Consider the following 23589-nt stretch of genomic DNA (forward strand, 5'->3'; position numbering starts at 1 on the left):
AACAGGTTATCATGTCACTGCATTGGATTTTACAGCCTCCTTTTAGCAACAGTCAGAAAGCTAACTCACTGGTGTTTGCCACAGTTAAGTAAACCCATTGTTTGCTATGAATATTTTTTGTCAGAATACAGGTTCCCGGCAAAAACATTGTAAATTGTGTGACTGCAGGACTCTGCAAAAGGCCATAAATGCAGGCCAACTGCCGAGCACCCAAAATGCAATCACATGACCGGGGGGGGGGGCGCGGCCGTAAGAACTTTGAATTTGGGCCATAAGTACTTTTTGGGGATAACTTCAAATGGTTGCTAAGTTTGTAAGGTTGTAAATCGAGGACTACCTCTATATTATAACTTTCTTTTTAGGAATAAACAAAGCATTCTATGAACACACTATCTCCATACCCAGAACTGCCATAGAACACAGAATAAGGGTTGGAGGGGACCTTGGAGGTCTTCTAGTCTAACCGCCTGGCCTCTTTGAGCATGAGACCCCAGCAGTGAAATCCGGCCGGATCTATCCAGCTCATGCGAACTGGTAGCACCAGCGGTAGGAGGCTCCACCCACCCACCAGGACATTATGTCTCATTTTTTAGCCTCTGAGCATGCGCAGAAGGTTCATGCACATGCGCTCATGATCCCGAACCAGTAGCGAAGATAAGTGCATTTCACTGCTGATGAGACCCCATACCAGGGGAGGGTTCTACTTTACCTTTACTACCAGTTTGTAACAGGTTCACGCACACACACAAGCAAAGCGGGCACGCACACCTTGCTTCTGCGCATGCACAGATCTCTGATGACATCATCCGGGGTGATGGGCGGGGCCTCCCACCGGTTTTACTACTGGTTCTTGTGAACCAGTCTGAACCGGGGGCAACCCACCACTGCCCCATACCATTCCAGACAAATGGTTGTCCAATCTCTTCTTGAAAGCCAAGCTCAGGCAGCCTATATTCAGACCAACACTTACACGTATGATCCAAGCACAGGCTCAGAATATATGCATTCCAGGCACACATTTCCTAGAGACAGAGACAGCAGTACAATGCCATCTGGCATGAGTGCAAGAAGGGAAAGGGGGAATTAGAACACAGGGGAAAAGGAACTGCACCAGATGAGTTATATCATTGCACTTGAATTTAAGCCCAACGGAGGGGAAGGAAGAATTGAGAATATTAAATTTAGTTAATAATTAAATGGATGACACTAAAATGATCGTCTTGGTTACTCCCACAAGCAGAGGGAGTGCCAACTACACTATAGCAGATGGCCTTTCACTTGTTCAGCAAAGAGCATCTTCAGAAAGGCCTCTCCTGTAGATCCTTAATAGCTTCATAACAAGAACCCACCTGGTGCAAAAATGTAAACGAGAGGACTTGTGGAGTGTTTGGAAGCGTGGATTAAACTTGTAGTATTTCCTGGACGAAGAGCACATGCAGAAGCCCTTGTTTATTCCTTTCTCTTACTATTCACAGAAGCACCAGTAGCAGCGGCAAAGTGTGTAATTTTGCACAGTGCCCGTCAAAGAATAAGGGGGTAAATGGGAAGAAGTGACAATTAAAACTATGACAATGCCTCCAGTGCAGGGGCGTCAAACTCAATTTCATTGAGGGCCGCATCAGGATTCTGTTTGACTTTGGGGGGCTGGGGTGGACATGGCCAGGCTGAGTGTGGCCACTCAACATCACTTGTGTTGGGGGCACCTGTGGTGGCCCGAGTGCTCTGCCAGCAAAAACAGGCTTCTGAGCTCCATTTTCGGCTGCGATAGCCTCCTGCAACCTTCTGCCAGCAAAAACGGAGCTCGGATGGTCCGTCCATGACCGTCGCGAGTTCCACTTTTGCCAGTCCTTTGCATGTTTTTTCACTGTGGCTGGAATCCAGCCACCACACCGAAAAAAACATGCAGCGGCTGCAGGCTTCTTGCAGTGAAAATTACCGAATACATGCATCTGCTCCACTTCTCTGACACACTGCCGCCCTGTTCTATGTGCCGGCCGTGCAGGCGCACCCCATTACCTGCTGCCGCTGTGCTGGAGGGACTTGCCCAGCGCACCAAAAAACCCACGTAGCAGCTACAGGCATTTTGTGACAAAGGAGGTGAGATGCGGGCTGGCGGGGAGCCCAGCGGCGATGACAGCTCAGCCCTGGCTTGCCTTCCCTGGGACGCAGCCATGGGACGAGGAAAGAGACGGTCGTGGGGGAGGAAACGGCGAAATTAAGGGCCAGGAGGGGAAAAGGGAGGGGAAACAGGGACTCAGGCGACTGAGTGGACGGCATGCAGGATTAGGCTAGGCCTTTGACAGATTAGGCCAGGCCTGTGTAGAAAATGGGTAGATAGGTAGAAATTCAATTTTTTAAAAAAATTTGATTTATATGCCGCCCTTCTCCAGAGACTCAGGGCGGCTTACAATGCGTTAAGCAATAGCCTTCATACTTTTGTATATTTATACAAAGTCAGCTTATTGCCCCCACAAACTGGGTCCTCAATTTACCCACCTTAGAAAGGATGGAAGGCTGAGTCAACTTTGAGCCTTGGGAGAATTGAACTCGCAGTAATTGCAGGCAGCTGGATGTTAAATGCTGCCTTTAGGAGGCATTAGCCTCCTAAATGCTGCCTTAGTAGGAGGCATTAGCCTTCTACGCCACTCAGGCTCCTCAGGAATTTTATTCCTACCAGGTTCTGTGAGTGTGGCTTGGCGGGGGGGGGGTCATGTGACTGAGTGGGCATGAGTAATATCAAGTTGGACACGTCCAGTCACATGACCACCGCCCCCACCAAGCCACATCCACAGAACCAGTAGGGGAAAAAATTGAATACCACCACTGGATTGGACAATCATTTGTCTGAAATGGCATAGGGTTTCCTACCTGAGCAGGGGGTTGGACTAGAAGACCTTAGAGACTTAGAATAACTTTATTGTCACTCTTAAATGGTACATTAATCAGCATAAATGGTACATTAATCAGGAAGAGCCAGAGGTGGCGCAGTGGTTAGAGTGCAACACTGCAGGCTACTTCAGCTGACTGCTAGCTGCAGTTCAACAGTTCAAATCTCACTGGCTCAAGGTTGACTCAGCCTCCATCCTTCCGAGGTGGAAGCACTATGAAGCCGTATATAAATCTTAAGTGCTATTGCTATAGATTAAAATGGAATTTCGTTGCATACAGTTCTCAAAGGGTCACCATCTCCAATATACACTATATAAACATGACTAAAATAAATAAATCAATAACAAAACTTTGCGCATATATTATACGACACAGAGAAACAACACAGTCTGATTCGGATGTACACATACACGTACATGGCGAGGGACATCCAAGGTCCTTCCCAACTCTGTTAATTCCCAACTCTGTTAATGCAAAAGACAAATTTCCTAAGGCGGGCGATTCCATCCTACAGTGTAGCAACCGAGCTACTAGAGACAACCGCTCTTCCTTTCGTTTTCCTCCATCCGCCTCGCCGGAGGGATTTTTGCTGCATCCATACCTTCCGCCTGCAGCGAACATCCGAGAGAAGGCGGCTCGCTACGCCTTTCTCCCGCTTGGCTGAGGTATCTCCGCGCAGAAAACGCAGCTCCCCCCCCCCCCGCTTTTCCTTTCAAAATAAAAGCAGCCGAGCGAAATGCACTTTTTGCCTAAGTTTCCTCCCCTAGCGAAGAAGCGCCTCTGAAAGGCGGGGAGCGAACGGCCTCTCCGCCCCCTTTCACAAGTTTTATAACTCGCCGGGTTTCCGCGTCCTGTGACTCCAGTCAGGTGGTTCCCGCCTTCTTTTTTTTTTCCCCCTCCGTGTCTGCCGGCCGTCGGGAACGTCTCTTCCCGCCAAGGAAGCGGCGTTGGACAAAGAAAGCTCCCGGAGTCGAGGGGCGAGTGGAAAATCCACGCGAGCGGGAGCGCTCCCCTTTTTCCTTTCTTGCTCCCGCCGGTGCTGGGTTTTCGCACGAGCGCGGGTCGTGGAAGGGTTGCAAGCCGGCTTAAGTTGGCGAAGCCGGAATGGCTGGAGCAGAGAGAGGCGGAGGCGTCGTCGGAGTGCCTGAGAACCGGGAACATCTCTTTAAGGTTTTAGTCATCGGGGAGCTGGGTGTCGGCAAAACAAGTATCATCAAGCGCTACGTCCACCAGCTCTTCTCTCAGCACTACCGGGCTACCATCGGGGTGGATTTCGCTCTCAAAGTCCTCAATTGGGACACCAGGACTCTGGTCAGGTTGCAGCTCTGGGACATCGCAGGTGAGAAGAGGGCAGGAGAAATTGGGCTTCTGGAAAACGGACAATCCGGCCAGACTGGATTTCTTCAGCTGGAAGGGGGGAAAGTCCCTTTGCCCCCTTTTGCATATTCTGAGACCTTGTGAGCAAGTTGCAACTGGTTTCCTCCCATAAGATAAAAGACTACGGGGCATAGTGCCTTGAGTTTCCCTGAAAAGAATTGGGGAGGCTTCGATTTATTATTATTATTAGTTCGATTTATATGCCGCCCTTCTCCGGAGACTCAGGGCATTAAGCAATAGCCTTCATACTTTTGTATATACCTGCTTAGTAGGGCTTTCGCCCCCCCCCCAAGCGGTGTTCTTTTTTATACAAAGTCAGTTTATTGCCCCGGGTCCTCATTTTATCTACCTCGAAAGGATGGAAGGCTGAGTCAACCTTCAGCCTGGTGAGATTTGAACTTGCAGTAATTGCAGGCAGCTGGCAATTTCAGGTCCCTTACTCAATTTCTAAAATCCGTCTCTTGCTCCTTTCTCTATAGCTCGAGAGAAAGTATGAGAATAAATTGTGCTAGGTTGAATTGTACTATACTGGGCTTCTGGGAGGAGGAGGTGGGGGAAGCTTGTTAAGGATTCTGGGAGTATGTATGTTTGCTCTAACTTGGAAGAATCTATTTGTTTTGTATATACTTACTAGTATCTTTGATCCTGTGTAGATTTACATCGTTATGTACACTGGAATACATAGGAGTTTTCTTTTTTTAGTTTACCTACTTCCTTTTGTTCTATGAAGAAGGGGTAATTCATTCAGGAAAAATGCCAGAGGTTAATAAACCTTCACACAAATTTTAAAGACGGGCAAATATATAAGGTTTTTGTTACATTTCCAGCTTTAAACAACCCTCCTTCCCTCTGGCCAAGTGCTTTCTGAACAACTGTTTGATAACAGCATTTCAAAAGATTAAAACTTTTTTTTCATGCTGATGATGGGAAAGCTTCATCTGTTTGATGGTGACAGCTATGGCATGGCTTAGGGAAACACACATACTTTGGTGTTGCATTTATAATTTTCAAGATAGTCTTGAGAAGAACTGGAAGAGATTTCTTTGTCTGTTTTACTGGTGGTCACTTTGAAAATAGTAAATATCTGAAAAGCAGTTGTGAGATTTATAACATTTGCTCTCCTAGTCAGTAAACAGTGAGACTTTTTTTCAGCTTGCTTTTTTTTCATTGCTTAAAGTTCTGGAAGTGGTAAATTGCAGAGAACTTTAGTATGAAGTTTTATATTGCTTTGTTTTTTGTGATCTTATGGATAAGTCAAATTAAATTACTTGTCTCTTAGATATTTGTCAGATTCTGCCTTTAAACCTTTTTACAGAGCTAAATGAAAGACATATTCTAGACTCTAATCTTGCTCCTAAAACTAGGTGTAAGTAGATTGTTTGGGGCCTGTTGGGGATTGTTGGGGACAATGAGGGGGTTACAGCTAGATATTATTAGAGTTGATATTTTTTAGAGTAATGGATTTTATAAAAGGCATGTGCTTTTGTGAACTACTGATCACTTCATTATATAAGTGGAGTGGCTAAAGCAGCATTTCTCAATCTTGACTATTTTAAGATGTGAGGAATTCAACTCCTAGAATTCCCTAGCCAACATGCAACAAACATTTTGCAGCCTTTACAAATCCTCCTTTCAATTGAGGTTTTAATTTTTGAAGCTTAAAAATCTATTTAGTTAAACTATTAGATAATGTATCCCAATGGTAGGAAATAAACCTTTGAGGAAAAAATGGAAAATAATGCTATATCTTTTTACATCTATGAAATCTTTGTTCAAAGATGTGTTTGCATATTATGAGTATTGTTCTGGAAAACTTGGTATTGTTTGCAGATTGCTTGCAAAATCATTCATCAGATTTTGTAAGCAATAGAGAAATACTTCCCCATGATCCAGCTAGGCCCCTTCTACTCCTATTTCAATTTCAAGGGAATAAGAATGCTAATAGTTGCCACATGAATATATTTAATAGTTTAGTTATTGCTTTAATTTATCTGAATAACAATTGTGTGTGTATATATATATATATATATGTAATATATAAAAAAGACAGTTGATGTAGCATAGGACTTACAGGTGGCATTTTGTTAGCAGTATTGAATATTCTCATGAGCCAAATGTAGTTCTCCACAAATTGCTTTTTTTTTTTTTTTTTGTAAAAGGGTGTGACTCCGGTTGCAACATGTGATAGTCATTCTGCACAACTCCTCTATCTTTGTACCCATATATTGCAATACTTGAGATACAAAGACAAATTTTCAGCTAGTACACCATCAAAACTTTGAGGCACATAGAAGAGTATGGTTAAGTATTGGAGAATAACTTGTTTAAAGCTGATTTCTAAAACATTAAAAATAAACTGATTGTCCAGTGAAAGAAGCTGACTAAACTAGTTCAGACTATAATTCCCATTATAGAAATCAAGTAACATGAGATTGTTAATTTAAATCCTCTTTAATCCATATCAGGCCAAAATATTTATTAAAGCAACTCAAAAGAGCATAATAGTGTGTAAGCCTTCTAGGTTCAACAAGAAGATACTAAATAAAACTGAAAAGTACTAGTAAAATTTTTCGCTTCATGTGTCTATATGTAATTACAGTCTACTTTATTTACAGCCTTAAACTATAAATCTTTTGAACTTAAAATTCTGCACAAATGAGAAATCTTTTTACTATAGTTAATAAATTTTAGGACATCACAAAAGCACATGAATTTGCTTTATTTTTCTTTAGATATGGTGTTAAAAATAGGATGAGACACTACAAGGAGAAAATATTTTAGCATGAAGTCTGCAGCCCGAAGTCCATCTTAAAGTCAGTGCCACAGGTAGTCCTTATTTAATGATCATTCAATGACCAAAATTATGAAGGTGCTGAACAAAGGAATTTCCAAACCCATGACCGAAAATATGGCCATTGCAGCACTCCATGGTTATGTGATTGGAATTTGGGCACCTGGCAACCCATTCACAATTATGGCTGAATTGCCAAATGCCATTGGCAATCTTTTCCTGCCAGCTTCCCCAGAAAGTCAATGGGGACGCTGTCATGGAAGATTGCAAGCCAATGCCACCTGCTGAGAGGAGTCTCCCCTCTTTAAATGAAAAGGTCTGTCCCCAAATCCAAGCAAGATTTTTCAGCCACAGAAGATTTACAACTCCAGAGCAGAGAGGCAGTGTGGTAAGGTAAGAGTACAGAGAGCCTTAAGGCAGGGGAGGCCCATGTGAGTGTTTCCCTGCTTAGGGACTGAAAATCCTGCTTGGGTTTTGGCAAGGAGGATTTACAGCTTCTGAGCGGAGTGGCAGCATAATAAAGTACAGCAAGCAATGTGGAGTGCCTTGCGGTGACGAAGACCCAACACAGGGCAAATGTGGGTATCTCTTTTTTCAGGGGTTGAAAACCCTGCTTGGAATCTGATAGGATTTTCAGCTCCTGAGCCAAGAGACACTCACATACAGTCTGTGCTGGGGCTCCTCCAATCCCTTGAGGCACCCCATGTCCCTTACTTGGGATTCCACTTAATGATCCATCAGATTGCTTTACAAGCACAACTAGCAGTGCTGAGTGTGGTTATTAAGTGAAATGGTCACATCGCATCTTGATTAGTGACCACTTTGTTCCTTAAGCAGGGGCTACCTGAAGTATTATTAAAATGAGGTTACACCTAACCTTCAAAGTCAGAATGATTTCCTCTAGGATAGAAAATCACATTAGTTCTTCATTGACATGCTGGGATAATTGTATGGCAAAGAAAAGGACATGTTAGCATCCCCCACCTATTCATGAGTGATGCTTCCTATTTGTAATTTATTTCAACTAGCTGGGCTGGCTTGAGTCAAATTTTAAACGGATTTTAAATTGGAATGTTTTAATTACGGCCAAAATTATTTAATTATTTTAAACAGATTTTAGATTTTTATGTTTTGTATGTATGTCTTGTTTTTACTTTGGCTGTTCACCGCCCTGAGTCCTACATTGGAGAAGGGCGGTATAGAAAATTTAAACAAATAAATGGGAGTAGAGATAATGTGATATATAGCACAACAGTTTTCCTGGAATATATAAGGATGTAAGAAATTAATTAGTGCCTAGTAGATGCTATGCTACTTTTTGTGGTTTGCTTGCTTCTTACAGAGTAGCCAATCCACAACAGGTTTAGTTGGTTTTATATTGGGTTTTCAGAAATGCCTTTCACACTTTTTTCAAACTTCACCAATGGCATCTTTTCAAAACTTCAACACAACTGAATTATTAGCGTGTTGGGTGCTTCCAGGCAATCTGCCAATAAAGCTTACCAGCAATACTGCTCCTTTAGGAGACCTCTGCCTTCTGTCTAATTACTTCTTGCTGGTGGCCTTTGGCTGGGATGGACTATAAATCCATCCTAACTTTTGGCCATGCTGGCTAAGCAGATTTATGCGGAAGGGGAAGAGACTAGGATTGGGAATTCCTTGTCTGCAAAACAGGCGAATTGAGGAGAGAGCTTGTTCGGTTTGGCTACATTCCTGAAACACATTTTACCTGGTTACTTAATTAACTGATTTTCTGTATTTGCACAGCTCAGCCATAAATTAGCCTAACAGGCTGGATCACACAACATCTTTGCACAAAATAGAAAATAAGTGCCCCTTAATCAAAGTTAAGACATATCAACCTAGTACCTGTTGCTCAAATTCATCTGCTAGATTTTATTCAGGTTAAGAGATTGGGCATATACAGTGTATATATATTCTGTCTTGTGGTCTCAAAAAGTACCCTTCTATAAGCTTTATTGCACTATTCTTGTTAGCCAACTTGAGTACTTATATAAGCAGAAATGAAAGGTTTATAAGCAGGGTGGATAAAAATCAATGATTTTTTTTAAAAAAATCAAAAAAATCGGATTTTTTTTATTTAAATTGGATTTTTTGATTTAAATCAGATTTTTTTGATTTTTATTGAATTTATTTTAATAAAAAACTTTTGGGGTAAAAATCTGTCATAAGATAGTTTTCTATTTAAGATACATAAATAATTTAGTTTATTCAGCATGAAATGGAGCTTAGTTATGTAGCACAAGGCTGTATATTCTGCAACACTGGGACTATCGGTGAGTCAACAGCGGGTCAAAGGAGTAGCAGAGATGACAGTTGCTCTTTAAAAATTACGATTTAAATCGAGTTGATTTAAATCAAGTCTTTTTACTAGTGATTTAAATCGACTCGATTTAAATCAAATCCACCCTGTTTATAAGTACATTACTGTTCAATATAAGTCAAATTCCCTTAATTGAAATACTTGTATATTGTTCCAAGGTGGGGAAAGAACACATGTTTTCATTGTAACACATGTGAGTGTGTCAATGTGTGTAGTGTGTGCAGTGTGTGAATAAGCCATAGTGGCCAAGGTTTATACAGTGTTAGGCCAGTTTTATAAACCATAAGTATGTACAAGCCTTGGTTTGTAGTTAAAGCTAAGGCAAAGAGAAGGAAACCATATTATGTCTATGGAGGTTGTCAATCATCCAGGTCATGGTTGTTCCAAAGGTGCTTTTCCAAAAGGCAACTGGACTTTCTTGGTTTTTTTCTTTGAAAATGTTTCGCTTCTCATCCAAGTTAAATTGAAGAAGCTTCTTTGATGAGAAACACTGTTTTCAAAAAGCAAACAAACAAACTGCAGTTCAAAGAGTACAACTACCCCATACAAATGGAAAAGTACTGAAATTAAGGAGACATACTAATTCTTATGCAAATAGGGTCTTTTTTTCTTTTCCCCTGTTAACAAAGGCCTAGATTTTTAATCTAATTTTTACTATTTTTAATAGACATTACCAGTCTCTCACCTCCCAAATTTATAGTGGGTTGTAAATTAATACATATTTGTTTACTGAAAAAATTACTTGGGAAAGAGATTGATAATGGTGTTGAACCACATCTTTTAATCAATTTCTTGCTATAACACTTCAGCCTTTTTCCCCCGCTTGCTTCATCCAGTAAAATTCAGTGAATGCCTTTCTAAAGTGGGATCATGGTTCAGATCATGTTGGGCTCTATGCTTTGATACAACTTGAGAGTCAGCTGTTGAGAGAAGCTATTTCTGGGGACGTGCCAATACCCAAGTATGTCTAAAGTAGCTTTTTTGATCGTGGTCCAAATAATTTGCCTGCTTAACTTACATTAGTGGATTCTGCAAAAGCAGACTGTATTTGAGCTGCTCTCCCAATGGGGGCTGAGTACTACAGACAACCTCAGGAATACATGGCTAAGAAGTGCTTGATGCATGAAGGAGTTCCTGTGGCTTGTTGCTTTAGTTTTATGTTGTGGAAGGACATAGTAAAATACGGAAGTGACTGCTCATTCCATTATCACATGAGGAAACCCTTGTGAATGGAAATCCTCTAGCCTTAATTTTAGCACATTTTCAGATTGCTTCTAAGGAAGCAAGTTTTTTTTTTTTAAATAAAAACCTTTTTCTTTGTCAATGTACTAGAAATTTGAGTCCTTTAAAATAAAGAACAAATGTTCAATGTATGAGTAGAGAGGATTTTTCAGAAGTGAATTATACATCTGGGAAAATAAACTATAGAAACTATAAATAAACAATAAAAGCCTATATTAAATCTTCATCCTGTGTGGAAAGGCTTTTTTCTGCATGCAGTGTATGTGATTTAACTAGGTTTGAAGATGATTTAACAGAGAAGATAGGGAGAGTTGTGTGGTTTTATAACAGCCTTGTTCATCTTGGCTTCTTCCAAAGTTCATCTTAACTCGTGATTGTAGGAATTTTAATGCAGTACATCTGGCAACAAATTCTGTTCTACAAAAATCCTGCCTTTTTCACCATCATACAGTTAGCTTTTGCAAATGCATCAGTGTCAGTTACTGGCTGCTCAGTAGAATTTTTCTGCTGCTTCAGCTTCAGATAATTATACATTTGGTGGTTACTGAAAAATTGAAGCCATAGAAATGAGTTCTTGATGTGCAGTGTTTTTATCTGTTCATCTGTCATTATTTTCTCAGTTGTACAACAAAGCGTGTTTCTTGTTTTCAGATCTGCGAAGAAATTGTGAGATTTGGTGATCATATTATACACAATAAGGAAAAAGAAGCAAAATCAATAGTGCAATGAAAAAAACACAAAATAAAATAGCTTAATGTAAATTCTGAGCATTCTGTACAATGGAACTCAGATGCTTGCGCAAATAGAAAGATCACTTGGATCACAAAATAAGATTTTATCAGACAAATGTTCAGCAATAATAGCAAATGTAGGCTTGAGTAGATGCCAGTTGGTGGTGTGGTTAAGGCACCAGGCTACAAACTGGGACCCTGTGAGTTCTAGTCCCTCCTTAGGCACAAAGCCTTTGGACCAGTCACTCACTCTTTCAACCCTAGGAAGGAGTCAATGGAAAACCACTTCTGAAATTTTCCCAAGAAAACTGCAACAAAAGAGACATAGATGTCCAGGCATTCCATCAGAGTTAACACTGACTGGAAGGCACACAGGCACAGGCTTGGAGACACTTAGGTGCAATTCCCCCATTTGGTTATAATGGCTGTCTGGTCATTTTACGCTACTGCTGTAAGAGGAATGAATATAAAATGGAATGAAATTTATTGTATACATTACCATTAATTTTTTGGGAAGAAAATACGCACAATATCAACCAAAGGCTACTACTTTCCTTAATTGCTGTTCTTTTTTCTTTAGAAAATAATTTAGTTCTTGGAAAGAAATTAAACAGCAGAAGCCAATATCTGAGAAGCTGCAATCCCAAAATGTAAATATAATGCTTTTGAATTACACTGGTGATACATAGATTTATACTGAAGACTAGGACATGTCATATAGAATTACTTCGTGGTTTTGATTCAGTTCTAAACATTTTTTAATGCAAATGTTGTGAGTATGCAATTGCAAATTTGCATCATTTATTAAAACATTTTAAGCATATGCAGCTGCTGCAAGTATAAACAGAATTCCAGAGAATCCTGGGATAATTTACAAGTAAAAGGTAAAGGTAAAGGTTCCCCTTGCACATATGTGCTAGTCATTCCCGACTCTAGGGGGCGATGCTCATTTCCGTTTCAAAGCCAAAGACTGTCCAAAGACGTCTCCGTGGTCATTTACTTGTAACTATGTTTACTTAGAACATATAGTTAAGTAAACTATGTTTACAAGTAAACATAGTTAAATCTAAGAATTATAATAATGCCACTGTATTATCTAAAAATTGTGAAAAATTCACTTATTCTGATAATTCAATGCCTTGAAATTTTACAACATGTTGCAACTGATATAAAGACATAAGTTTTTTCCCTCATAATTGTGCAATTTCCTGATGGATTGAATGCGGAAGCAGATGTGTAAGCTGCTTTGGCAAACAATTAAGTGACAGCTCTGATGCAGAAAATTATTTTCCCCCTTCTTCTTTCCTGTAACATGCAGGCATTCTAATAGCTTTTGGAATGGAGTAAAAAACTGTTCAATCTCTTTAAAGGAACTAGGAGGAAGCGCACACCAGAGGTTACAACTGCCTCTGCTATAAATTGGGTCATTCCTCTAACCGTTGTAGCTGGTCTTTCCCTGTTGCTTAAGAACTTCAATGTCATTTTACATTTCATAAAAGAAAAAGAGCTGTAGCAGATCCGTCACTTTGAGGCTTACGTTTTTAAACCTATCATACCAGATATTTTATGGAAATCCTACTTTATAACGAACTAGAATAAGAAGAATACTTCTTCACTCTGGGTTCTAAAATCTCCCACATTATTGTATACAGATGTTAACTTCAGTTTGCAGTCTTTATCAAGGTAAATTTTGAAAGAGAATAGAATAGAATTCTTTATTGGCGAAGTGTGATAGGACACACAAGGAATTTGTCTTTGGTGTATATGCTCTCAGTATATATAAGGAGAATAAAATACATTCATCGAGAATAAAAAGATACAACACTTAGTGATAGTCAAGGTTACTAATAAGCTATCAAATCGTACTAGGAAACAAATAAAAACAATATAAATTTAAAGATACAAGAAACATGGTTATAGCAATAAGTGGGAAGAGATAGATACTAATAAGGAAGAGAAGAAGAATAGTAATACAGTCTTAGTAAATTATTTGACAGTGTTGTGGGAATTAATTTTTAAGCAGAGTAATGGCATTCGGGGGAAAACTGTCCTTGTGTCTAGTTGTTCTGGTGTGCAGCTGGAGAAAAGGAATATCATGGGAAGAAATGACACTAGAATCACCTAGACTTTATAAGTGTAGAGTTGTAACTTTGTTTTTAGGAATTAGCTATGAGAGTTCTGCAAATCATTTGAAAAAAATGTGCTTTTGAACAGACAGGAACGTGTACAAAGCATTCCTTTGGAACTGTTAAAGCTGCCGTGCTCTTTTCCAGGCTCACAAAACTACTATTTTCAGACATTGTTCAGCTGGAGCAGGTGATAAAGCAATATTACTATTTCATTAATTAGGTTCAACAAAACAAAATAGGTTACTCTCTCTTACAAAATGAAAGAAAATGTTCAGTGTTTCAGGAGCATGCTTGTGTGTTTTTAAAGATCATGTAGACTACTGCTATTGTTGCTACAAGTATAAATACTGTGTGTGTAAATAGGAGAAGTGAAGCCACATAAAATTTGATATTGACACCAGTGCATAGATGTACAAGAGGCAAAATTAACACTGTTCACATATCAGTGTTAATATATGCATGGAGCAAAGAAACTGTTTGAAGGTTGAGCGCATATGCTTCAGGACCTTACAGCCATCTGTGTACATGTGTAGAAGATACTACTACAGGGATAGCTGGTGAAACTAGCTATTAAATAATTTACACTGCCCTTGGGGCCTCATGCCAAAAACCTAGAATTGGTCGTATTTTCAGGAAAGGAAAATGAATAAGTATGATTGTGAGGATCATTAAATAGATTCATACAGCATATGTACTATAGTTTATAAACTTTAATTAAGCCATCCAGTTTTATGTACCGAGTGATCCCTGCAGCGCCACTAAGCTTGGCAGTGGTTGCCATGGGCTTTTTAACATTTTTCTTTTTAAATTCTTATGTCATCTGGTGGCAACTTAATTATTAAATGGAGGATTCAGCTGTGGGTTCTCTTGGGTTTGTTTCTGTAGTTACTGTTTTTCAATGGGACAAAAAACATGTTCAAGTCTTTATTCAGGAAGGAATAAGTTGGCAGTAACTACTTATATCTGTACTTTACCTTGACTGAATTAGGGTTAAGAGATAGTTGCACAGAGGCTTTTTACAAGTCGAGATTTGCCTTTTGCCTAACAATCTCTTAATTATAGTCCATATTTGCTTTCTCAGCCTTGCATAGGTTTCTACTGTGGTTGTTTAGGCATTGAAACCTTGAGAATTCACTGAGTTTGCTTCACAGTTGCTGAACCTATGTATTATAATATTGCAACTCACGGTAAAACAGACAAATGGGGAGAAGGTTGGGTTGTCTGTTAAAATCAAATGTCCATTAAATGACAAATGGCTTTTTTCAGCTCCTTAAAACACTCTTGTATGAGGAAAATATGCTTTATTGATTATAATAATTGTAATAATCCCCCCAAACTGTAGATTGTTAGTGTTGACTCAGAATATATTAAATCTAAGTCAGAGGTACTGCTGAGTTTTTTCCCTCCCAATTCAATGGGTTTTAAAGAAAAAAGAGGATAATATAGAATAGTGAACATCTGTTTTTGAGGGAAATAGTGTCCAAACCTATTCATCAAACAATGGATTTTAACTGTTGTTTGGAGAAAATTCCATTGATTTCTGAAATGTGGACAAAATTCCAAAAGATTTTTTTTAATTAAATCTCAAATCTGCTAAACTAAAGTACATTAAATCAAATATTTACTTTACTCTCTCTGGGATAGCTTGTTTAAAAATTCTAATAGAAGGAGTTCAACATCTTCTCACCCTGATATACTTTATGGCTCAATCTTTGTTGTGATTCATCTGTATTATGTAATCATACAGTGGTGTTTGTGACCAGAGCAGAGATGATATATTCTGTTTCAGCAGAAGCAGAAGACTGAGTACATTACAGGATATCTGTTGTTATAAAGTTGATCTTACAAACCCAGATGCCTGACATACATCCCATATACTTGTGACCCATAGGTATTCAAATCCTATCACTGTTTTTACTGTTATAAGAAATATAACACATTCTCAGTGTATCTCACAATTTGTTTACTTGAGCATGAACTATTACTATGGTAAATGAAGGCCCAGAGTAGAATTAATCCAATTATTTTGGATTCCAGAAAGAAATTCTTAGATGGCATTAATGAATATATGAAGAACATTTTATTTCCTTCTCATTTTTCTGGAAATATGAAGGACTTAAATGGTTTCCTTTTATTAATACTCATGATACTGAACACTTAAAATATTGGTTTAGCACCTCAACACATATATTTATTTCTCTGGTAATTTACTGAATTCAACCGTCATAGTAAATATCTGGGTGTTAACGCAAGCAATCCAACTATTTTTTATGAACTATTACATGAAGATCATGACTATATAATTAAAATTATACGCAACTATAATTTTCTGTCATGAATGATTATATTTGTTTGGATTTATTCTCAACTGATTTTTCCATAAACAGTTACATTGTTGTTAAGTTGACGGCAGATTTTAAGTGGAACTAATTTTAGACCTGGCAAGGGATTTTTTAAATTCCACTTGGTTCTCAAATGTCAGGCATGAAAAACCAGATTCACATGTGAAAGTTCTACTTAATTGGTTTATTACTATAGTCTATGCACAGGAATCTGTTCAGACTAATGTTTAGCATCTGGACAGAACTAGATAAGCATTAATGGCATTCAAAGGGGGTTGAACTTCGTTCTTTTGTGGCTATGTAACAATTCTAAACTGATGCCTTGTTTAACTTTTCCCCCTGGCTCTGCCACGTCTCCTACAAAAATAGGTTTCTTTTCATCCATAGATCTCTAAGACTGGTGGGTCCTAAATATATCAATGTTTTTTCTGTGTATATCTCTACCTTTGCATAATTGTGTACGTCACATGTCTAGGACAATGTACATACTCAAATTTAGACAGAACAAATTATATTCTATTCCTTTCTCAGTCCTTAATGTGAATAAAATTTCATTTATATTTTGAACTGATAAACATTAAATATTTTACCTACTATTCACTCTTAATTTATAGTACTTACATTTAATCTTTGTTTTGCCATGCTTTGCCATAGTTATTTAGGAAAACTTCGATTAGTGCCTTCCACTTCTCCAAGTATTTTGATTATTACAATTTCCAATATTCTGCTCAATTTCAAATATTCTCCCTCAGCCTCTTTAAGGAAGCAATATTTAATACTACCTGTGTTTACCCGAAAATAAGACTCTGTGTTATATTTTTTTTGCCACCAAAAAAGGCATCAGGTCTTATTTTCAGGGGGATGTCGTCCACTGACTCACTTCACTTGCGCATGTTGCCTCCGACCTCCTTTTTGCTGTCAGAGGCCTTCAGGAACGTCTTCGACCAGCAAGGCCAGCAAGGCTTTCCTGAAGGCCTCTGCAGCTGATAACGGAGCTCCGGATTGATCCAGAGTTCTGTTATTGGCTACAGAGGCGTTCAGGAAAGCCTTGCCAGCTCAGAAGAAATGGGCCAAGCTATCGAGGCCTGGCTGCAACTATTAGAAGGTAAGCAGTAGGGCAGCTCCGCCCCACCCACCCCTGTCCCCACCCTAGCTTAATTTTTACCCGTGCACCCTGGAGTGAGTGGGACCTTAATTAGGGCTTATTTTGGGAGTAGGGCTTATATTGGGCGCATGTGTAAAAACCAAACTAGGACTTACTTTCTGAGTAGGTCGTATTTTCGGGGAAACGCAGTATATTCTATAATACTTGCCCATTTATCTTTCAGGTCAAGAACGCTTTGGAAATATGACCAGAGTATACTATAAAGAAGCTGTGGGAGCTTTTGTAGTTTTTGATGTCACCAGAGGATCAACATTTGAGGCAGTTTCCAAATGGAAACATGACTTGGACAGTAAAGTAGTGCTCCCCAATGGCAGCCCAATCCCAACCATTCTACTTGCCAATAAATGTGACCAGAAGAAAGACAGTAGCCAAAATCCTTCTCCTTCTCAGATGAATCAGTTCTGCAAAGAGGGAGGCTTTGCTGGATGGTTTGAAACTTCTGCTAAGGTAAGACTATTCCTAAAAGAAGGACTTCTCTCTGTGTTCAGAACTGGCCTGCTGACCTAACCCAGTCTTGTAGTTTGGTCCTGCTAATTCAGAATTCCACAACTTGTTGCTTTCTGGATTTCTAGATATTATTGGTTACAATGATCTCAAAGAATCAAGAAGAACTTTAATGAAGAAATTAAAATGGTTTGGGCAAACGGATCAGTCGGCAGAGATTTGTAACTGGATATTGCCAGCAATATTTTCCTCCATTTTCCAGCAAAAGGAGAGCTAAAAAAAGAGCTAAAAACTTACACAGCTACATTCTTCCCCTGTTCTTTTGAAAACCTACATTTTCTGATAATATAATAGCCCCAGTGTTTGCAGTTATGTTGACCTGCACATGTATTATAATTCTTTTTCAGTCTTCATCCAGTATGTAAATTTAAAAATGATAATGAGCTTGTAGAATTCTATATTTTCCATCTTCTATCTTTTATAACTAGATAGCTAAACATGAAATAGGAATAAATTCTCCATAAGGTCTATAACAACAGTGAAAATAAATAATTAAGGGCTTGATAATCATTATATAATCCCTTTTTCTTTTCTTCAAATTTGTCAGAGTAGTTGGATCAAAGTGGTTTAAAAATGTTGCCAACATCAAATGATTTGTTATTGCCTATATTTATTTAATGATGTTTGGCATGCATACAAAGAAAAATTTTGCCAGCTGCTGAACACAGCAGGATAATCCCTTCGAGTCATATTTTAACTTTGCATTCATTCATTTAGTTCTTTTATGGTGCACATAAATGATCTGGGTCCTTAATTTTTGGATTTTTGATGCTCATGGGAAGAAAGTAGAACAAAAGAAAACTCAAACACAGGCTGGTCTTTTAATAAAAGAACACAACAACTGGGACAGTGATTGCTGGCAGAAAGCTCAGATGCATATGGTCTTAAACAGCGGTCACCAACCGGTCGTTCATGGACCACTTGTGGTCCGCAAGAAAATTTTGGTGGTCCGAAGAAAAATTATTTGCATTTTTTATATTGCACTAAATCAGAGACCCTCGAACTACACCCCCTGGGACAGATACGTGCAATGAACATTTGTGTTGCTACAGAGAGTCTCCCCCTTTGGGGTCTTTTTGTGTGGGTCGAAGGGGGGCAGAAATTCCAACTTGGGTTCTGCTTCAGCCTCCTGGTGTGGGGCTTTAGGCGAAGGCTGGAAGGAAGTGCTGTTGGTGGCGAAGAGCCAGAGGGCCTTATTCCAGTGAGACTGCATCATGGCCTGGAACTGGCTGACCATCTCAGCCTGCTGAACTCCAGGGGCCGGTACCTGGCCATGCACTCCCGCAGGTCTTCCCTCTGCTTGGAAAGCCCATGCTTATAGTCCTCAGAGAGGTGCTTCTGCTGAGCCTCCTTCTTGGCCAGATCCAATTTGAACTGAGCCAGCTTTAGCTGGCTGCTAAACTGGCTGCTTAGCTCCAACAACTGCTTCCTGTTGGGGCTCTAAGGAGCCTGGGAAGGTGAGGAGTGGCTGGGAGGGGAGGGGCAAGTAGAGGCTGGCAAGGCACCCCTCCATGTGAGTGACATCGAGTTGGCCATACCCATCCAGTCACATGACCACCTAGCCTGCCCATCCAGCCAGTCATTAGGCAGATCATATTAGTGGTCCGCAGGGTTTAGTGGGTCCGAAAGGTTGGTGACCCCTGGTTTAAAAAAGAAAGCAGCAGCCACCATTCCTTGCTCTGAACAAGCATTTAAATACCTACTTGTGAATCTGTTACTTATGATAAACAAGTAAAAAGTATAAATTCAGAAATGGAAAATTTGATATTTGATTAAAATCTAGATATTCTTTCTGGGGTCTGTTCTTGAGAAAAAGTTGTAAAGTTCAGTGGCTAAATACTTCCTCAGTACAATGAAGAGTTTTCTTTTGGGCTATGTTCTCACAACTTGGCAAGCAATAACATAGTTTATTTCTTTGTGATTCAGCGGGCTGTATGAACATAACACTTGTGTTTTATTAACTGTACATTATTGGTTAAAATATTGTATGAATCAAAACCATCATAGTTGATTGATTTAATGTATATTATGACACTGTTTGTTGGCTGAATACGACCTTAAACCAGGGGTGAAATGCTCCCGGTTCGGACCGGATCACCCAATCCGGTAGCGATGGCAGCGGGTGGTTCGGAGAACTGGTAGCAAAAATCCCTGCGCCCTCCCCCCCATGCCCAGCTGAGCTGCGCGATCATCAGAGGCTGTTTTTTTTACTTTTAAAAGCATTTTTTCTACAATCTCTTCGACCGAAAAAATGCTTTTAAAAGTAAAAAAAAAAAGCCTCTGATGATCACGCGGCTCAGCTGGGATCGTCAGAGGCTTTTAAAAGCATTTTTTCTACAACCTCTTCAGCCAAAGAAGTTGTAGAAAAAATGCTTTTAAAAGTTTAAAAAAAAAAAGTTGGCCACGCCCACCCAGTCACATTACCCCCCACCAAGCCACGCCCACAGAACCGGTAGTAACAAATTTTACATTTCACCACTGCCTTAAACTCTAGTCTTCCAAGTGAAGAGAACTTGCATAATTTGGTCTGGAATGACTATATTTTTACTTCATCTATCCCAGCGGTGTCAAACCTTAGCAACTAAGATTTGTGGATTTCAACTCCCATGCTGGCACAAGTCTTAAAGTTGCCAAAGTTGGACACCCCTAATTTAGCCACAGCTTGCTATATAATTAGGAGAAAATGTGCTTGAGGCATCACATTTTCTTATTGAAAAGGATACATTCAGATTTGGACTCAGTAATACATTGTACATTCAGATCCAAATAGGCAATTTTATTCTGCCCCAATTTCTTTCATATACCAGTAGTTATATAAGCCAGGATGACTGTCTTCCCCTTTTACCATAGTGAATCAAAAAAGAAATAGCCCAGCAGCTGTCAATTCTTTCTCTCAGTTCAAATAAACCACTTTATGGATCCCAATGTCATGTTTGAACATATACAATGTTTAGTGCCGGTTTGGCAGGGCTCATGCAATGAAGAAAATCTAATAAAGATGCTACGCCAATACATAGTGTATGTTGAAAACATAAATTCAGTTTTTCTCCAACTGTAAATTTGTTGCATTCCTACAAAGGTCGACTACAGTGTAAAATAAGACAAGTTCTAAGGACAGCGACATGTTTTATTAACAAATTATTTCCAACATTCTCTCTAAAAGCAGAGATCTAGATACCGTATTTATACTGAAGCATTATGTACCCTCTTGATCCTTGTATGCAGGAAAGCATTAACTTGTCTCCTGGTCTCCTTAGGATAACATCAACATTGATGAAGCTGCTCGGTTCTTGGTGGAAAACATCCTTGCCAACCTGAAAGCCTTCCCGAATGAAGAGAATGACGTTGATAAATTAAAACTGGACCTGGATCCCCTAAAAGCAGAAAGTAAATCCCAGTGCTGCTAGATATGTCTTGCATCAATACATCATGAGAGCAGGATGTTTGTCTTTCTCATGTTGGACAGCTGCTGTGGTGCTTAATCACAACTATCTTGTGGGGTATTAAATTCTTCACATTCCATGGTGTTTACATTTTTAAAAAATCAAATAAGACTTAAGAGTTACACGTATGCTATTTTCTTACTGGTAAGCTATTTAGTATAGTCACAAGCTGGCATCCCTCTTAAAAACAGGTAGGATCTAGGTGAAAGACTTGGCTTCAATTCCTGGTTAAAATGGTGTAATTGCAGAACTAGAGTAGAAAAGGCAGTTCAGTTGGAATTACTCATTTTATTAAGGACTATACATTTCCTTCTTTTTTTTTAAATATAGGTCAAATTTCTTTACCTCCTTGCTCTAATGTTGCTTGTCTTCTGTTTAACACTAGGACTCTGAAACAAAAAGACTTCCAAGCCATAAAGTGCTTGAGAGCCATAAATAATTCTGAGGCAGGACTGAGCAGGGATTCCTCATTTATAATATGCCTTAAAGTATGTAAGAATCTAATGCTTGGAATATAAGTGTAGTTGGCTAGTGTGAAAGAACTAAGAATATATTTGTGCAATCTGACAAATAAATGAGTAACAATTCATTCTGACTGTTTGGGAAGAGGCATTCTCTGGTATATTTTCACATGTTAACTAAAATTATGTACAATGAAATTTGAAAAATGAGTGATCCCTTAGTGTACAAGGACAGTTCTTTTCAAAAAGATATCATGATGTCTGGGCTGAAAATGAATAATGTTTAAGCTTTATTTTTATGAAAACATTTGTTAACAGAAAACTATCTTTTAATTTAGAGATGATTTAACCTACAAATAGTCTTTTTTAAAAGCAGGCTATTTTTTTTATAGATGTAATATTTCGCCAATTAACTATTTAACACAGGGAATTAAGAATTGATAATGGGGCATACTTTCATGCACAAGAATAATTTGCAAATGTACAATACAATATACACTTGTGTCTTAAGAAACTTTCATTGTTATTCGTGATGATGTTTGTGAATGTTTGGAGAAAAGATTACAAAGAAATACTTTCACCAATTGCAGTTAATATTTAAAACTGTGGATTCTACTCTGTTTTCTGTATATTACAGTGGTCAAATGTAACCTGTTACCTGCTGCAAACTGTAAAGTACTTTGGATTACAGTAACTCTCTTCAGATTTAGACTGAGTCATATATGTATTTTTGTGTATCTGATGCTGTATTTAATATTAATGCAAGCTATATAATAAAAGTACTTAAGATTTTTATAAGATAGTGTCAGGTACATTGTCACTTGTATAAACAGAAGAGTGCAAAGGACATGTCTCAGGTTGAAAATCTTATATTCTAGGCCTGTGCTAGCTTTGTGGAAATTTATATGAAGTCAGCTACGTTTTAAATCTTGGTTTGTCAAAATATTCTTTGTTCCTATAGTTTTCTACTTAAATGCTGAATGTTCTTGAATATATTAGGTTCAAATTCTAAAACAAGCAAATCAGTTTAAACAAAAAGTCAATGTGCTCTATAAAGAATAATAGAGACTGTAAAATAACAAAAAGTTCCAAAAGCCTTTTGTACAATTGATTTGGAAAATACATGTTCATTCATCTCAATCTTTGTTCTTGAAACCCTAATATAGTAACTTTATACAGAATGATTTTCAGCAGGCTTTCAAGATGTTACTTTAAGTATAACCCTCAGGACAGAAAACAACTGCACTTGCATAGATTCAAATAATGCTGAATATGAGATTTATAGTTTTTGCTAATGGTTAAGATAATAGTTTTGTGTCCTTCACTTAGATCATCTTCAGTGAAAAAATATACCTTCTTTTTATAAAATGGAAATCAGCTGCTTTGCTAGAATAATATCACATCATTTTAAAAACCAGATTGTTTTTCAATTTTGTATTTTCCTTCTTTAAACACTAGCAACATGTTTGATTTATATTATGTTATATTATGTATCTTAATGGTTGACCAAGCATATTCTGAGAACTGTGGAATTATTGACTTGAAGTGCTGAACAATTTAGTTTTGCATTATAGGTCTGTAATAGGTCTGTGATTCAAGAAATAAATACGCTAAGAATTTTAGAAGGGGAGACAATGCTTGTTCCCAACTTTCAGATGACTGGGATAATTTCCCCATTTTATATCATCTAGTCCTGAACATTTTAATACTATTATACAAAACAAATGCAGTTGACAGAATATTACATTAACGAAGAATGAACACATGTCATTTGTGTGTTTATATTATGAAATGTAATATATTCATTTGAAATGCACCAAATGGGGAGCAAAGCAACTATTCCTTCAGTAATAACAAGATTACTAAGTCATATTCAGTCATTTGAGTAATTATTCAAAATACCTTTCTATGAGAACTTTTGAGATACATGAAAAGCATCTGGAAGCTCCAGTTGGTGCAAAATGCAGCAGCACGCATGGTTTCGTGCAGACCTCTGCATGCACATATGTCACTTCTCCCAGGGGAGCTGCATTGGTTGACCATTTGCTTCTGTGTGCAATTCAAGGTGCTGGTTTTCACCTTTAAAGCCCTTCGTGGCTTGGGACCAGGTTATGTGAGAGACCATCTGTTGCCGGTCACATCCACCTGACCCACTAGAGTGAGAAGGCAAG

At 38.7% G+C, this 23589-nt stretch overlaps 1 protein-coding gene across 1 annotated transcript; it reads left to right on the forward strand.

The window, feature by feature from the left end:
- Positions 1–3333: 3333 nt before the first annotated feature.
- Positions 3334–22216, forward strand: RAB32 (RAB32, member RAS oncogene family). Its single transcript, XM_034418972.3, has 3 exons — positions 3334–4228; positions 17174–17457; positions 20772–22216. The coding sequence occupies exons 1-3, from the start codon at positions 3994–3996 to the stop codon at positions 20919–20921; spliced, it is 669 nt and encodes a 222-aa protein (XP_034274863.1). The 5' UTR covers positions 3334–3993; the 3' UTR covers positions 20922–22216.
- The last annotated feature ends 1373 nt before the right edge of the window (positions 22217–23589 follow it).

The sequence above is a fragment of the Pantherophis guttatus genome, chromosome 1 (assembly GCF_059756535.1).
Source record: "Pantherophis guttatus breed Tessera chromosome 1, ASM5975653v1, whole genome shotgun sequence".
NCBI classification, from domain to species: domain Eukaryota; kingdom Metazoa; phylum Chordata; class Lepidosauria; order Squamata; family Colubridae; genus Pantherophis; species Pantherophis guttatus.

Excerpts from the sequence above, each read along its gene's own strand:
- RAB32 (XM_034418972.3), top strand. The coding sequence starts at position 3,994 with ATGGCTGGAGCAGAGAGAGGCGGAGGCGTCGTCGGAGTGCCTGAGAAC. Across the intron at positions 4,229-17,173 it reads GCAGCTCTGGGACATCGCAG|GTCAAGAACGCTTTGGAAAT; the intron begins GTGAGAAGAGGG and ends TTTATCTTTCAG. Across the intron at positions 17,458-20,771 it reads GGTTTGAAACTTCTGCTAAG|GATAACATCAACATTGATGA; the intron begins GTAAGACTATTC and ends TGGTCTCCTTAG.